General features: G+C 39.2%; 1 protein-coding gene across 1 annotated transcript in view; it reads left to right on the plus strand.

Annotated features, from left to right (window-relative positions):
- The window catches only part of mvb12bb (multivesicular body subunit 12Bb), a 39,365-nt gene that overhangs the window by 17,356 nt on the left and 3,815 nt on the right, over positions 1-18,194 (plus strand). Inside the window, exons 7-9 of the mRNA XM_086076764.1 lie at positions 1,988-2,049; positions 15,922-15,977; positions 17,220-17,279. Of these exons, the coding sequence (XP_085932890.1) occupies positions 1,988-2,049; positions 15,922-15,977; positions 17,220-17,279 (178 nt within the window). The remainder of the gene's footprint in view (positions 1-1,987; positions 2,050-15,921; positions 15,978-17,219; positions 17,280-18,194) is intronic.

Here is an 18,194-nt window from a genome sequence, read left to right on the forward strand (position 1 = left end):
ATGCCGGCCTCTCCAATGCACCTAAAATTGTATTTCGAAAATTCCAATTTGGAGTGGGACGGCCTTGCAACGCGAGCAGATGGCAAAAGCAACCCTCGAGATTTATTTGTTGAAAGCTTCATGACTGTGAACACATGAATGCTTGCACGGTGAGTGTAATAGGCTTCATTTCCAAATGTAAAGGAGTCATTAACGGGTTAGGATTTTACCAGACCCAACACATTTTATTTATATAGTAACACAAAATATGTGCTCTTTATTATTATTTACTATCATCTACAATGTTTTTATTATCAACAAATTCAATAATTTAAGACATACATCTATCATAGAAAGCTTTCTACAATAGTCACACAACTCGTACCACATAATATATGCAAGTTATGATGCTAACAATTAGACATTTAAACCAAACAAGCTCTAGCTAGCCACACAAGTAAAATTATAATGAAAATATAGAGTTGTTGGACAAAAGTTAGATATTTCTTTTCAGATGATACCACATGTCCAAATGTGACCACCATCTACCGCTTGCTTGCTCGTGCCGCATGATAATTCATAAAATTGGCATCATTGGACAAACTTGATTCAATGCCAATGACGCAGAGAGAACTGCCTCCTTTCCTCACTTCTCTTTTAGTTTCTGATGCTGTCTCTGTGTATTGATTGACTAAATCAAACAGCGACTCCTAAAAAAAATAAAAAAAAATACTTTTAAACCTTTCACCAGCACTTCATCAGTGTGCTGGATGTCTGTGTGATTTGACAGATGTGCAGCTTTCCTTTCAGCTGCAGAATCAACCTTTGCAAGGTAAAGAAGCCCTGCAACCAATATGGCAATCGTCCCCACAAGATTGATGCCAACCTTTTAAAAATTCACCATTGGTCTGCATTCAACATGGCCAAATGCAAATGTGAATGAGGAAGGGGGGGGGGGGGGAGAAATTTGAGTTGCGGGTTTGAACTCATGAATAGGCTACCACAGCCAGTCAGAAGTCTTGTTTTATTGGCCTTGATAGAAATTATTATATATATATATTATAATTATAGATAGTATTTATTTTTCTCCCTGGATAAGATAAGTCTTCCAAAGGTGCAATTTGCGTACAGCCTCTACCTTTCAACTGAAGAATTTAAATTTGATATCCCTCCCAACTCACATGACACCGCTATCCATGAATAGAACTTATGTATTATATGCATAGAACATATATAGTCCATTAATAAACAAGCAAACCACTCCTCATCATTTGCCTCCACAATCTGCCTTTATGGCACAACAGTGACTTCTCCAGAATGTTGCTAACCTGATCTTGCGTTCTAATCATAGCAATTCCCACTTTCATGATGTTACTGACTACTTTGCGTCATCATTATGAGATTGTTTGTTTTATAGCTGCGGTATTCTTTAGCTACCTCCAAGGCACGTCATGTTTTGCAGCTCTCTTGAACCCCCCCCCCCCCCCCTCCTCACTAGCTGTGGATTTATCGATCCGTAGGGGTGAGGCAGGGGGTGTAATTTGTGATAGCTTGATTGATGAGGATTTCAATCTTATATGGTTTGTTAACTTCAACTGCCCACAAAGTGCATTCAGTGCTGTTTTCTGTAATACAAGGCCATGAAACGGTAAAAGCAGACTTCCCTTGAATAATGGAATCCCATGGCTCCTCCAGACTTAACAAGATCCTGCTCTCAAGCCTTGCTGAAGATCTGCGCGAGCCCGCAGGCAACCGATGCGGGTTTAACTTTTGCCTTATTTTCCCCGTTTAGACTCAAACTTTGATTTCACAGCTCCGGTCTCTCTTTTGGACCAAGACACGTTAATATTCCTGGAGACGCTCCGAGCCTCTGCTACATATAAACACGTGCCAATAAATGCTATAGGAATATAAATTTCACACACATGGCAACCTTCCATTTAATATGGCACTCAGTGAAGTTTATTATTGATGGACTGACATCGTATTATTTCTTTCCCTCTGACAGCATGAGGACCATCAGCAGGCCGGACAATGAGCAACAGAGCAGTGGCGGCTACACCATGACAGGTACAACCGCTCTCACTCTTCAGACTTAAACACGTAAATTATTTTACTATCACTGTAGTCAACAATGACATTTTGATGGAAATAAGGAGTATTCATGAAAAAAAAAAAGATTGAAAATGGGAACTAACTGTACAAAAAGTCTATCATGTATAAGTTCATATTCTCAGTAGGTTGTATACCATCAAAAGTAACCTGATGGAAATATTGCACAAAAGTAATCATGTGCAAATATTTTTTAACCAGTTAATGCAGGTGACATGAGCAAAAGCATAGATTTAAAGGGGAAGTCAACCCAAATATTTACTTTACAATAATATGCTCTATGCACCCCCACTAGTGTAAACATGACATTGTAAATAATGTTGCATTTGTAGAACGTGAACTAAACAGCAAAATCCACCTGTTTATTTCCCGTCTAACGGGGCAGCCATTTTGCCATTTACTATCAACTGAAAATGACATCACAGTTGCTCAGGGGTTAGGTAACGAGCAATCAAGGCTAACCTGTTCTCTGAGTTTGGTCATGTGACATTTGCAAGCTGAGGTGTGATTGGTCATTAACTGAGCCCTGAGCAACTATGATGTCATTTTCAGTCGATATCAAGTGGTAAAAAGGCTGCCCCCTAAGGTGGATAAAAAAAATGGGTGGATTTTGCTGCTTAATTCATATTCCACCGACACAATATTAATCAGAATGCTGTGTTTAGATTAGCGGGGCTGCAAAGTATATATTGAAATTTTTTTTTAAAAAGTAGTGATAATTGACAACATGGGGTAACGGAGGTTTGTTTTTTGCTGTTAGATGAGATTTATTTAGACACCGCACTAGAAACCCTTTGTTATTTGTAAGTCAGGAGCATCAATGGCAAAAAAAACAAATACGGAAAACAGTCTTCTTCTGAGAAATGTTACTCTCTGTAAAAACTCCTTACATCATTTAGATATTATTTACCCTGCATTCCATTATTTGGCATGGACATTACGGCTTAAACCAGCGTGAGGCTATTACATTTTCGAGGCATAGTTTAAGATATACATGAACCTCCAAGTGGAACCTGAGCTCCAGTCTGAAGATTGTGTGACGACATGAGGTGAATGAAGCAGGCGGCTTTTTTATCCAGCTGGAGAGAGACACCATGTGGTGAAGATTCCTCCTGCTGCTCAAGCACAGGCAGCCCCCGAGCTTGAGGCTGTTTTACCAAACCTCATCCAAATGTTTTAATAAATAATAAATGTTTATTTACATCAATTCAATACCACACAATTATCATCCATTCTGCCTAAATATGCTTTCATTGATCATTTCATTGATCAGTCTTCATATGTTTGAAAGTTAAGACAAAAATGTCCATGTGTGGCATCTTTTTTTTTTTGTCTCGCAGCATCAAAATATGACTGAAAAGAACTTATCTTCATTAACAATGTGATTGCCCGAGGACCTTGTATGACCTAGACAACAACCTATTTAATTGTTAACTGTTAGTGTGATGGTAGCTGTGCTGCGTGTGCGTGGGAGTCTGTGTGTGCAAGCTGACAGCTGGCCAGGTTCGAGTTGCTCTAAAACCATGTGCGCTCTGTCAGCCTCGTACAGGCGCCTTCTTTAGGATTGATGAATTGCCTGCTTTCTTGATTAAACCCTCCGTCACTTCCCAACTAAACAAAAAAAAAAACAACACGCGAAAGAAAAGCCGGTTGAGGGGAGGAGAGGTAACATGTCTGGGAAATGTGTCATCAGCAGTCACATTATGTACAGATGTGATGCGCAGGCGCTTTGACATTTATTACCAGAATATTAAAACCTATTCACATTTCGTTTTTTTTTTTTACCCTCTTTCACTTGACAGTTCAAGTTCATTTGAGGAGTTATCAAGTTTTCATAGCGATCGTATGCTTTCCTGTGCTCGCTTTGATCCTTGTCTTCCCAATTAGGTCTGTTATGATGGAAAAATTGTATCTAATGAAACGGCATTCTTGAAATATGTCAAAAAATAATACGTTCAGCCAAAAATAAATGTATACAACTCGGATAACAGAGAAAGCCAGTCCCCTGCACGGAATTCAGCAAACATCCACCTATTTCTAATAAAAACTCATACATTTGCATATCTGTCCCATTAATCAAAAATAAATCCTGACATCGGCCCTCATCTAGAGTAATATGGAGTGCAATTATTTCCCGATCCATTAGAGGAAGTTCAATTAACAGACGTAAGACAATTCATCCTTCAGAGGAAGAGGAGGAGAAAAAATAGAAAGCTCAAAATTAACTTGGGTTTGCAAAATATCTTGACAGAATGACAGTGATTTTTGAGTCTCCGGAAACAATATTAGAATTCTTATTAAACTGTGTGCATCTTCATTTAATTTGCAGCAAATAATTGGAAAATGCAATGGCGCTTTCCAATTAAAGCTCCACTTTATGCTGTTTAATAATACCCTCGTAATATTGCAGCTTATGGAATGACAGGTAAGTTGGCGTATGAATAAAACATAAAGCCCTGTAATAAGAGACAGGAAAAAAGCAAGACAGTTGTTGGGGGGCTTTTAAATGCTCAACATAATTTGCATATATTAATCTCCTCTTTTCAGCCTTATCAAGTATTCCACTGTATTTGAAGTTAAAATAGTCATGACAGGCAGGCGTATAGGCTCCGTTTTTCCAAGGATTTATAACTTGTATAATTCTGGATCTTTAATAAGTCAATATGACTGATCCTCTGAGTTCTGTGGAATTTGGTTAATTGTTCCAGATGGTGCTCACTGATTAAGCAAAATGACTTCCTTTCTCTTCTTTCCCCTCAAACTACATCGTTGCTTGATTGACTAACTTGGAGAAAAAAGATTATTTTGGCGTAGCACTTTTACTAAGAGGTTTCTCATCAGGTTTCAAACAAAAGTTCCATCTTATTTTTTGCTGTGCTGTTCTAAGCCAGGCTGCGCGGGGGCGGGGGCGGGGATCATTTGAGTCCTTATCTCACTCTGTGATGGATCTCAACTGTTTCTGTACTGCTGGGGCGATATTTTCGAATAACACAGCGATTTAGTCTGAGGGATTAAAAAAAAAACACAACCTCTGGCTAGTGCCACAAAACCTCTTATTAGAGAATGTCATTCTCTTGTGTGTCATCCTTTTCACTGCACGGGATTGTACTCCACTTGCAACACGAGTCAGGCAGCCGCAGCTCACTGTCTTTCTGTTTTGCATCAGTTAAACTGAACTGAATGAATCATTTATGGAAGTGTTATGGGGGAGGTATGGGCAGATTTACTGCTGCGCTTTTCGTTCCGATGGAATGGGATTTCTATGAAACCAATCTTGATGTCTGAAGTCATGCCAGAGCTTACATCAAGACATGAAAAGAACGCTCTTAAAATCCAAGCTTTGCCTCTTAATTTCCATGGTCAGCGAAAGTGAAAGCAGAAAGTCATTCAGGAGAACAATAGCGCTTGCGTCTAAGGAATATTTACACACAACACTAATACATTTACAAAGTCACGGATTATTATTTTTTTTACAATGGTAACATTTAGCTTGAAGCCTTTTTATAAGGACAATAGCATCTCTTTTACTCAACTTTAATTATTCATCACCCTGTCATCTCCAAGTCACAGAGTTTTGTGAGATATAATATTGGTGAAGCCTCTCATGTTTCATTGGCACTCAGCATTGTGTGCAATGGTTGGATTAAATGTGATGCTCTCTAAAATGATGTTCTTTTCACGCAATCTGAGTTGTTGTTGTTTTTTTTTTCTTGTGACAATGTCTTCAGAAAAGAATGATACACTAGTTTGCTCTGTTTCTTTTACGTTTAGAGAAATGGATTCTAAAATAGGGATGGGTGAATGCCGATACGAGGTATTGGTATTAGTTTGATTCTGGCCTTCTTTCGAGGTATCGGTACTCTCTCTTGTGGCTGTTTTATGATCAGGAACTAGTAATTCGAAGAATAGATGATTGCCATTAATTTCGTGCAATTTTAAGAGAAATGCTATATTGGGTTATATAGGTCTTTCTTTAAAATGATCTACCATTGTTGTTTGGGGGGAAATTGTATTTATCAAACGCATTAGTGGTATTAGTACTTGGTTATTAGTATCAGTGTATTGAACATCCCTATTTTAATACAGTTCTGTACTTTATAACTTGATTGACAGTTAAATCTTGAAAATGTATTGGGAATGTATGTTAAAGTTAAAAAACAAATCTGATACATTTTAGTCTGGAAGTGCCAATAAGAATTTGTGAATCTTTATTTAATTTTTTTTAAACTTGCGCATTCATGAGTAATAGACCATCAGCTCAAGCATTTTGTTGCCTTTTAATGGTCAAATAAGAGACTTTTAAAAGCCTCTAAGGTTTGCAGACCTTACTGGACTCCAGAGTCTCATCCCTCATTGCGTTCTATCCATCCCTGAGATAGAAGCAGAGCTCCATTAGTTCCGGTGTCCAGACGTGGACAGCCTCAATGGATGGGCCTGTCATGGCTCCCTCATTTGCCTCGTGTACAGCAGGGTTTGTTATCACACATCTAATTAGAACTTGATAAAAATATTTCACAAAGTCCAGCCATTAAATATAGTTTAAGGAGATTTATGATCAAATATGCCTTAAAGATCTTTTAATGGCCCCGCTGACTTGTTAAGGTTGTAATGAATGATTTTCTAATACATACTTTAGTGTGATTTTGGATGAAGCCGCTCTGGGAAAACAGCAACTGAGAGTCTCAGAAGTTGGTGGATGTAAAAGGCTAACTGTTGAGAAGTTCAAACATGATTTTAGTCATAATGTAAATACATCGCAATCCTGTAGCAGTATAATGTTTTACTCTTGGTTTTACCTTTTTGAATGAACACCATGTTAATAAAACCTACCGATGATAGTGTGTCAATACTAGGGGTATCAAAATGAGTGCGTTAATTATGAGTTAATTTAAAGTTCCCTCAATGTCACAAATTGCTTTAATGCACGATTAATGAACACCCCTTGGAAAGCCTGTACTGGGGGAATTCCAGCCACAACACAGAGACACGTCCATATCAAAATTTAGCAGTAATACATTTAATAATAATGCATATATTTGTAGAGACTGACAAAATGTGCCAAATTTCACAAGTTACTTCATGTTAAAGATTAGATAGCTCTTAATATGATAAGAAAAATGCACTGGGCTGTAACCGTCTTACAAATGCAATCTAATGGCATAAAAATGACCTCAACACAAATCAATATCACACTAGTTTTTTAAAGTACAGCACATATTTTTAATTTTAACTCAATTTTATGAATTACTATGAAATTACTTTATCACTGACTAAAAGATGCATCCATATTTCTATTAGTTCAACATTTTTTCCACTTTTATGTTAACAAAAGTATGACAATTTATGAAAATTTAGAAAATAATATTATTATTTTAAATGTTATTGTACATTTAGAACAGATATAAAATGTGCAATTAATTGTGAGTTAACTATTGAAGTCATACGATTAATTGAGATTAAACATTTTAATCACCTGACATCACTAGTCAATACTAATAAGTATTGCCTGTTTATACTGGAGAAAAATGGTGTTCTTATTAGCATAATTAATGACAAATGGCAGCACTGTATTGGTGGATCGGTTCTAAGGGATGATAAATTGGTGCATGCCCAGGTTAGTGGCTGCCAAGGAGGCCTCTTTGGCTGTCATCCCTCCTGCTTTCACTCTGGCACCGTTCATTACTCACCGCATGAGATGCCACTTTACATTGCCTGGTACTGTGAGCATGGAGAACTTAATAATGCCAACCGCAAGCATGCGGGTCCCGCTGTTCCACAGGACAGAGGGCAAGTTCCTCACTGAGGGCTCAGGGTTGTAGATTCCAGGCCAACCCGGGTATTTCCACTGATCAAAAGGTCTCTGGCGTCAGTCACTAATTCAGGAGAACCAGAACCACATGAGCAAGTGTTCCGCATTGGTAGGCCTTTCTTGTTAGGCTTTCCGGAGCTCGCCACATTCCTCGCATCATTACTGGTTAGTTTGCCCCCAGAACTGCTAATTAAGAGGGGATTTGTGTAATTGTGCCTTCTGCTGTGTCCCATCCGGCACATGCAATTTACTGTCAGCCCTCTGCCAGCTTTTACACTTGTCCAGAGAGGCGCCGGCCATTTATACAGACATTCAGCTGCACATTTACCAGCAGCCACAGCTGGGCATCAGTGCAGTGCCTTGGCAGTGTCGGAAAAGACACAGTGTTGCTGATTGCTGATTAAAGTCTGGTAGTCCGTTTAATTTTGCAACAGCGAGCCCGGGACAGGGGATCACCCAGATTGGAAAATGGTTAAAAGGGTTTTGTTCTGCTCTTGTTCCTTTGAAATTAATATACGGTCCCTCTTTTATTTTTGTTCAAACATAATTAGTGCTGTAGTTTTTGAGTTTCCCGACTTAGCATATTCTCTGAGCATTGAGCATTAAACTCACCATAGGTGTTGCTGCCTCTGCCCACTTTCTAGAAGATTGATGGGCCATAGTCCAACTGGGACTGCCTCCTGGCTTCCTTCCTACATCACGATTTTTTAGAAATGTGCGTCTCAGATGGAGAGGTAAGTGGGTCATTCGACATAAGATTTCTCTATGCATCTCTCAGGTAGCAAGCGGAATTGTAATTTGGGAATTTGAATTTGTAACTACAGTTCTGAGTGTGAATGTACATTTTTTTCCCCATACATTGTTAGATACCAATCACTATAACAATACATTAAATTCATTACATCCAACTAATTTATATTACAACAGTAGAGTTACGTTACAAAATATGATATCTACCAAAAAAAAGTTTTCTCTTCATCAAACCTTAACCCTCTTGTTATGCTGTGGGTCAAAATGACCTACTTTCAAGTTAAATAACAAATATATATATATATATATATATATATATATATATATATATATATATATATATATATGTTATTAAATAGCTATAAGATTGTTTCTCTGAATGCTTTCAGAACATCTAACATACACCGGGTCAAATTGACCCAACATAGTTTTTTGTTGTTGATATTGCTATGAAACTTCACATCAACAGACTACAGTTAAGTTTGACACATGTTCAATGAAAATTGCTATAACATTGTTTATTGCGTTGGTTTTGGAATGTTAAACATTACGGGTCAAATTGACCCATTTTAAGAGTGAAAAGTATAAACAGTTATCAGACAAATAAAATGGTTCACTTGTTTGGTTCACAATGTTTGTAAAAATGCCTTTGGAACATTAAACACAGCTGGGTCAAATTGACCCATTTTAAAGTTTAAGGACTACAAATGTATAATTTTTTGTATTGAAACTTCATCAACAGAAAATTTAAATGGTTCATTTAAATATATTTGCCTTAAAAAAAAATGTTAATCATGAGCTATAATTCATTATCAGGGTGCTTTTGGAACATTAAACTTAGCCCGGGTCAAACTGACCCAAAATAACTATAAATAGTATTATTTTATAATGAAACTTTAGTTGGTAAATCGTTCATTTGAAATATTTGCAATCAAATTGGTTAATAATGTATATTGGAATGCATTTGTTTTTCATTAAATATAGCCTGGGTCAAATTGACCCGGGAACATTATTGCTGTTCCTCAGAAACCAACTTAACAGGATGCTTAAAGTGCACCATTGTGTGCATTACATTATATATCTGTAAAGACAAAAGTACACAAATGTATATTCCTTTAAAAAAAAAAAGTAATTACTTGTATTAATTGGACATCAACAATGATACATTTTTAAGTGCTAAATGATGCTTCAATAAACAAATAACACTAAAATAGACTTTTCATAGATTGAAATGCCGCACTTTTCTGTCTAGAGGAAAACAGTATAACAATGCAATAAAATAAAATAAATTGCATACAGCCATACAGTCATTAAAATAATCTGAAAATAGCAACTAGCGATCATCTGTTCTCGTAGTATGGGTCAGGAGCTCTGACACCTCCAAAATTCCTCCTGTCAGGGAAGAGGGCTATTTGTATTCCCTCTCATTAGGCAATTTGACTAATGACCTGCCGTGGCTGCGGAGCTACTGAGGGACCCGGAGCCTGGCACCCTCTCCCTCTCTCAGCAGCCTGAGCCCACACCCTCCATTGGAATGGCACAGATGGCATGCCCAGGCGACAAAATAAACTACAATATGTCTCCGAGATGCTGTCAGGCCTGGCCACTATTTCTCATGTCAAGAGTGCGGCTAAGGGCTGTGAGTGGGCATAGGGGGGTCCTCTTCCAGCTTACTTTGCGTCTACTCACCATTATCTGCAGAGGTGACAGAGAGCCGGCTCTGCAACTAGAATAGCATTTCCATGGTCTGCATAAAGAATCCCCCCTCAAATTGAGAGTCACAGTGACATGAGTGGTAGTGCATTGTCTAGCAAGGCTACATATGAAGAGCAGGCTGCGTCACATTGTTTGAATAAAATAAATATACTTTCTGAGTTGTTTTACTTGTAAATTTGTCTCATGTAGCATGCATGTCAACATTGCACTTTATAGGGCACTCACTGTATTACATTGAAAGTTTTTTGTTTGTTTTTTACTTGTGGGACTTTTTCCCCCCAAACTTACAGTGTATGTATACTACAACTAATACAATGCTATATGTACATTTCCCCAATGGTAGCAAATGACGCAACTCACTTCACAACAAACAGCACTTAGCAGATAGTAAAAAAAATACTGTCAAGATTGGGCATAGCAATAGCAAGAATCTATATATACCTGTAATTGCCGCCCACTGAAATGTAATGGGATGTTTTTTGTTTTTTGTTTTTTGTTTACAAACCCAAAAAAGTTATTCAAAAAAATGCTGATAAACATTACATACTGTACATTTTCCACAAAAAAAGGGGGTGGCGGAGGTGAGGCGAACTCCTGGGGGGTGAAATGACAAAAAAAATCTGCAAATATGTGAACCCGCGAGATCAATATAGTGGCAGTTGGCTATCTTCAGAAAAGCAAACATAATACAAAGACAATTACACCTGTATTGTACATAATCTCTGCTAGCTTAATGCTAACATTCAGTTGGAAAATAACAAAGGCTCACGGGCTAACAATTAGCAGCTATGTGGTGGTCATCTGAACACAAACCATGGAGATTTAGAAATATAATATTGCTAGCATCGGGCCGAAACCTTGTAAATCACAATTTGGGAAATGTCATATTTATTCACGTGTGGGTGTTTTTTTTTCTTCAAATTATTGTATACATTTTTTATTTTGTACATAATTTTTCATGATGCTATGTCAATAGAACAAACATGCCATTTTGTGAGTCTAAAGTGTGACCACTTTGGAGGTATAAGGTTTCGGCCCAACGGCAGTTATAAAACAATAATCACATGTATATATTATTTATCGTCTGTGAAGAACAACTAATATTACTGTCGTAGAGGATCCAAGAGAGCGGCTGACTCTCCAATGTGGCATACTGTGTCATATGTCATAAGTGACAAACGGTGTAATTCTTGTTAATTGTATTTTTTTTTGTCATTATGCTTTTATAAAGTATAATATTATAGTGTGCTATTTTTCTCACACACAAAAAAAAAACCCCACCAGAGTCTATACTGATGGACGCCTGTTTTTCTGATGAATGACGAATAACAAGAACCTTTGAAAAAAAATGACGGGCTAGAAATTGATGGAAGTGGTTTTTCATGGATCAGATTAATAGCATTTCTATTCATTTCAATAGGGAAAGATGATTTGAGATGTAAGTGTTGAGTTACGAGGGTGGTCACGGAACAAATTAAACTCATATGTCAAGGCACCGCTGCATTCTTAATGATTTATTTGCTAACTGGGAGGAAGCACACCATTCAACGGCCTTGTGACATGAGGTCCATTTTGAGTACACAGTAAATTCTGTAAAAGAAAAAAAAAGTCACTCAAGGGTTCAGGAAAAAACTCACAACCTTCTGTTTGGGAGACTGCCACACTACCGCCTGAGCTATGCCCCTCCTACTGTTTGCTTATCTCCAAGATACCATAAACAATGTGTTGGTCTATATACCCTAAAACTATTTGGTGTTAGAAAGAGCCAGCTGACACAAGCGATAGACTAACAGAGCAGTAGCTGCGTGGCTCAGGGAGTAGATCGGCTGTCTTTATTTTATTTTTTTCAATTCTTTATTTCACTCTCTTCCAAGTGTAAATATTACTCTAAAACAGTCTATTTGGTCCCACTCTAAATAGAGTCAAATTTACTTTACAGAGTTTACTGCGTACCTGTTCAAGTATGGCTTGTTGTCCATAAAGGGCAAACTTCAGTTAAAATAAAAAAAATCTAGAGTTTTTTTTGTTGTTGTTTTGGTCTGGGGTCATTTTCATCTAATCTCATCGAAGAATCAGCCTGGAAACACTACTAGACAGAGATCAATGCAGTTGAGCTGGATTAGTGAAGTGTAAAATAAAAGTTCGTCAACATTACTAAAGCTTTACCTGTAAGATGTGGTTCAGGTAATATGGGTCATGCTCGATCAAGCACGCATATTCTGCCATCAGTCAGTGTCTGGGTACAACACTATAAAGTGTGTGTGCTTGGCTGTGTCTACCGGAGCCCTGGAAAAGCAATGTATGGCGTTGCTAAAGTCCTGGGCGACAGCGCATCCAACAACGGAAGGGTGAGGGATTAGTGCTCAAGATGGCGTAGGAGGGAGCCCTTCCCGCCCTGAAACAGCCATTCATCTGTGCCCAGGGATTGGAGATGACAATGCAGCCATTGCTCATCGCACCTGACGGAGCCATTAATAAGGCAATGATCCACACGGGGCCTGTGCTGACTCCGTTCTTTACACTACAATCACTCAAGCCACGGGGTCCTCCTTACTTAACGCCACCTCTGTGCTCACCGCCATGATCATCACCATCATCGCAGTCACCGCACCAAAAATCCGAGCTGACGTTTTCCTATTGACTGCTCTCACATACTCCACATGCCAAGTAACTACCCAATCCTTCCATACTGCGATACGCATGAGGTAATGGACCATGGCCTGGCCATTTGAGCAGCTCCAACGTGCTTTATAATGGAGTTCCTGGCCACAAGATTGTATTTACATTACTTTTGCCCTTTGTGTTAGATTCTACTGTGGTGCAGATCTTAACACCAAGTCATCTTCAGCACCTTTCCATTCATCTGGATGTAAGATGCCCCGCTATATGGATGGTGGTAGAATACAAAGTGAGACCCGGTTTAAATGCAATAAGGAAAGTCCCTGGCCTTCAGTGCTGTGCAGCCATCTGTCCACGCCACACAGATCCATCAGCCCCTGCAATCTCGGTCCTCCATGGCCGGCCGCCTATTGATTCAAATGTATTCCCTCCTTCTCTCTGCTCCCAGTGATAGTAGTAGTACATGTTTATTGTCTTGTTTTTATTTTATTTTTTATGGATTTAAACAAGTCGTCATACTTACCAGGGATGGGAGATGGGAACACTTTTTGCATGTGATATGATATCAAGGCCGACACTTTCTCTTCAAATTTCTTCAATATAATTCAAAACCATTAACAAGCAGACAATAGGAAAATATTACAGTAAACCCCCCGCTATATCACAGTTCAATTTTTGCACTCGAGGTATTTTGCAGTTTGAGTGTGTGTGTGTGTTATTACAGTTGTTCTCTATTTGTTATACTTACTTCTTCTTATCTGAAGTGTCTGTCGTGTTAAAATCTGATTTTGATCACAATCTTTAAGGATTAATGAACGTAACAAACCCGTATACACATTGGCTTTTTGCAAACATTTTGAATTTCAACCAGCCCGAACTACCAACTTATCGGCTACCAAACTCATTAGGCTCTTGAACATACCTTTGCACAGCACGAGCTGGCATTGGGTACAAATGCACACTGCACATATTCAGTTTATTGAACTAAGCTCACAAATGACAAACATAATCGTAAACTGTCATCTCTTTATAACGTCATCCTCACACCCTGCTCTCCAGGCCAGACTAATTGATTCACACTCAGTCCAAGTGTTAGACTTGTGTAACATTTGGATTCATCTTGGGTGATTGGTCATGCCTGGAGAGTGTCAACACAATACCCCACATATCAAAATAACGATTTAAGCGATACAGAGATACAGAGATACAGTGGAAAGAGTTCGGAATCTTAATACTATTTTAGTTGTAAAAACAAAAAGTTAGTTAATATCAATATTTGACAAATTAATAATAATGATAATGCATCAGATTTTCTTTTCTAGACACTTTATTAGATGCTTTACAATGGAATGGATACATGATTCATGCACTCACACATTCACACTGTGGTGGCGGTCAGCTACTTAAGTAGCCACAGCTGCCCTGGGGCAGGCTGACGGAAACGTGGCTACCAGAGTGTGCCTACGGCCCCTCCGACCACCACCAAACATTCGCACCTTCCATACACCAGTGTGAGTAGCACTGGAGGCAATGTGTGTGAAGTGCCTTGCCCAAGGACACAACGACACATGACTACCACAGTATTGATACACCAATTCCTAATAAACAGCTAATTCCGCATCTGAAAGGATGTAGCAGTCAAAGCAAGGTTTGAATAGTAGTTGTACTAAAAATTGTTGAGACTCATGACAATTTCAATTAAACATGGGCTATTGTTTTAGTTGTAGTAGAATAAAAAGTTCACAAAGATCGATGCCATTTTCCACACTATAATTGGAATCTATCACTAGCTGGCAATTTTCATTATTATCAGATCTACTCTGCCTGCCATTCCAGGTTATTTTATTCCTACTGTGGAACCCAAAATATAAACAAACTTACCGCACCCGGGCAGGGTCATTCTTAGATTACAAAGATGACATTGTTCCACGACCAAAGAAGAAAAGCAAGTGATTTAAGTGTCAAAGGGAGGCAGAATTTAGAATTTCCTCAAAACAACCGCAAGCTCCAAAACCATAAATCAGGAGCAGCTTCAGTTTACACTTCTAAATGTATTTTTCCGTGCCAAGCGGCTGAAGAACACTAGTTGGAAGCTCGGCCCCCTAATATTTGAGGCCCCTGTCAAAGCACTTTGCGGCAAGCGTTGGAACTCCAGATTCTTGAGAGTTTTTGTGTTTTCTTTTTTTTAATTAGGCCAAGCAGCTGCAGTTTTCCTTTCAGCTGTAACCGAGAAGCTTTGTATCTCTTGTCACCTTGTGTTAATTTGTGCCCTAATGTTTCTTTATAAACAAAGACCGGCACTCTAGCCTGACAGTGGTGACACCTTGATTCCAGTGCAGGATGCAGGCAGTGCTGGGTTACACCATTAATAATCAACTGGCAGCCATCACACCATTTTAACCACGATCATTATGATAAAGGGCATACACTTAATTACAGGCCTGCTTAATTATAGCTCTGTTGAAGCTCGTTTGTTTGGTCAAATGCTAATTATACCACCGTGCTTTTGGCAAGTCCTCATTTCAATCTACCTTTTTTGTGGGCTGAACGCAGTGGCTTATTTTCATGCAAATTTGATATCCGGCTTTTTGTCTTTCTTCTTTCAATTTTTCTGTGCCGGGTGTAAGTGTGTCTTTGTTTGTGAGGTGAACATCTCTCTGACAAGACAAAATCAGCAATAATCAAGAATAATTAAAGTGGAAGAGGGTTGGGAAGGGCTGGGTTGGAGGAGAGAAGCAAAGAATAAGAAAAGGCTTTCATCTTGTCTCCATGGATGGGTGGGAGGGGAGGTGTCGGGGAGCCTGGAGATGTTGATAGCTTTGTTGCTTCATTATGCCACATGTAGTTTTGTTCAAACTCTCAAAATAAAGAAAACAATGACATTTTTGGTATAAAAAGTCACATATTAAAAAAAAACGTTTTTCTTTTTTCTGCAGCCATGGATGATGTGCCCTTTGGGATCGCTCCGCGATTACGTGATACATCAAAAGAGGTAAAATCATACAGAATACATTTTAAAAATCATAATAGTGTACAGTATATTAAGGATGTATAACCACAGGCATAGCCAAGTCAATGTTTGAAATTAAGGTGCATCGTTATTTTATTTATTTATTTATTTTAACTTGATTTACCTTAAAATCCATGCATCCATTTTCCTATTCCTAAAGGTTCTAAGAATCCTCTCAGAGAGCTTCTATCTTAACCTAAAAATTCCAAGCAAAGAGTCTTAGCTTAGGAGTGATTCCAGAACATTATCAGAGAATTCTGAGCAAGGAATGGACAGAAACTGCCATCTTAGTGAGGAGTGTGGTTGACCCCCTGTTGCTAGGTATCAGCCATTTCAAAAACTGTGATTCATCCCAAAATCTTGATAAAAACAAAAAAAAACACTATTGCCGATAATGAGTGGACCCTCAAATTGAAAAACTTATTTTTAATTAATTTTCACCTTTGGCCTTTGATAGAGGTCATATTTTAAGGAACTTCTACATCTAGAGATGTTCAAGATGAAAATTAAAAGCCAAGCTTATTATTTCCCCAAACGCTGTTGCCGTGGCGATGTGCTGTTTGTCAAGAAAAATGACGCGGATTTTGATGGTCTTAACATGCGTGAACATCATCACGCCTGGCCATTTTATTCTCTGCTTAGGGAACTCTTAAGCCGCTTAAAAGTCGTATTCCCTGTTTTGAGCAGATTTCACCTTCGGTGCTCTCCTCTTAAGAGGAAGGATTTTTCAGGAATAGCTTTTATCTTTCCTAGGATCTACTCTTCAGTTGTAGGAGAAATTCTAGGAAAACATCATGATTCTGGGAATTTGGCCATTAGGAGCAATTATTTGCACGATAAGGATCTTCCGGACTTCTTTTTCTTCTTCTTCTTCTCCTTCTTCTTCTCCTTCTTCTTCTCCTTCTTCTTCTTCTTCTCACTCCGCCACTGTCCTTTCAGTTCTCATCCATACTCCTTTATTTCTCATTCCTTTCTGTCCCTTTATCTGCTCTCTTTTCCTTTCCCTTACCCTGAGTGATGAATGCATGCACTCAGGCAGGGCTGGCTCAATGCAGTCCACTTGGCTGGCTGGCGGCGGTTGTCACCATAGCCGGTTCGTATTGACACAGAGGGAGAGGATTAAAGATTTTAAGCATGCTTACTTAGCCATGAGCCTAACCGCCATGTTCCTTGTGTTTTTTCCCCCTCTTGCCTTCTCCCTCCTCTCCATGCTTTTGATTTCAGATGCAGCAAGTCAATTTAATGGGCATTACGATCAAATCCCTGGCAGAGATCGAGGAGGAAGTGAGTAGAGGCTGCAACGCTCGGCTGCAGCTGCCGCCGCTGGCCCAGAATGCAAAGCAAACAGTCTTGGGCTTGTAATTAAGTGTCTGAGACAGCGAGACCCTGTTGGCTCCACTAAGCCCCAATTGAATAAAAGCATGCCCTGGCTAGGCAGCCATTCCCTCTTAAAAGCTTTGTCTACTGTTCCAAAGCCCTTGACTTTTATTCCCCAATTCTTCCCGCAAACAGTTCAATCAAACATCTGTCAGAATGTTGTAGGTTCTTGAGGTTTTGATCTTCTTTCAGTTCCTGATCAGCACCCCGGAAAACATGAGCTCGCGCAGAGAACATGCTCAATTTCCTCTACACACTGTAGCCTGCAGGAATTAAGACCCTGTGTGTATGTGTGTGTGTGTGTTTGTACAGTATATGGGTGTGCTTTAAATTGAGGGACAACCCCCTCCCCTTCTCTCTCATTAGCACGGTAGCGTGGTATCTGAAGTGCCAGGAAGTGACAGACCACTGTAAAAGAACAGGTGCTGTTGGGTTTGAGATGTGTTACGGAGCAAACACTCGCTCATCAAACCAGGTGTCTGTTCTGCACTCTGCCTCTGTCTTCTGTCACAAACTATCCAAATCACACAGTCGCCACGCTGTCATACGGTCATCTGATTGAAGCTCACTGTCAAAGTAGGCATTAACCGTGCGTGCGTGTGTGTGGGGGTGTGCGTGTGCGGGTATGTGTTTGCGCTTGTGAGCCCAACCTGGTTGCTCATCCTATCTGCTCTCTCCTCTCCTTCCACAACTCGTCGCTCCCTCGCCTCCTTTTCTTTTCAGCGGGTGTGATTAGCAGGCGGACACATGGTGAGCTGAGATGGGGAAGGGAAGGGCATGAGAAATCATTAATTACAGCCGCACTGGAGCTGATGAAGTAAA

This window comes from Leptonotus elevatus, chromosome 5 (assembly GCF_054856555.1).
Source record: "Leptonotus elevatus isolate MCC_2025b chromosome 5, RoL_Lele_1.0, whole genome shotgun sequence".
NCBI lineage: Eukaryota > Metazoa > Chordata > Actinopteri > Syngnathiformes > Syngnathidae > Leptonotus > Leptonotus elevatus.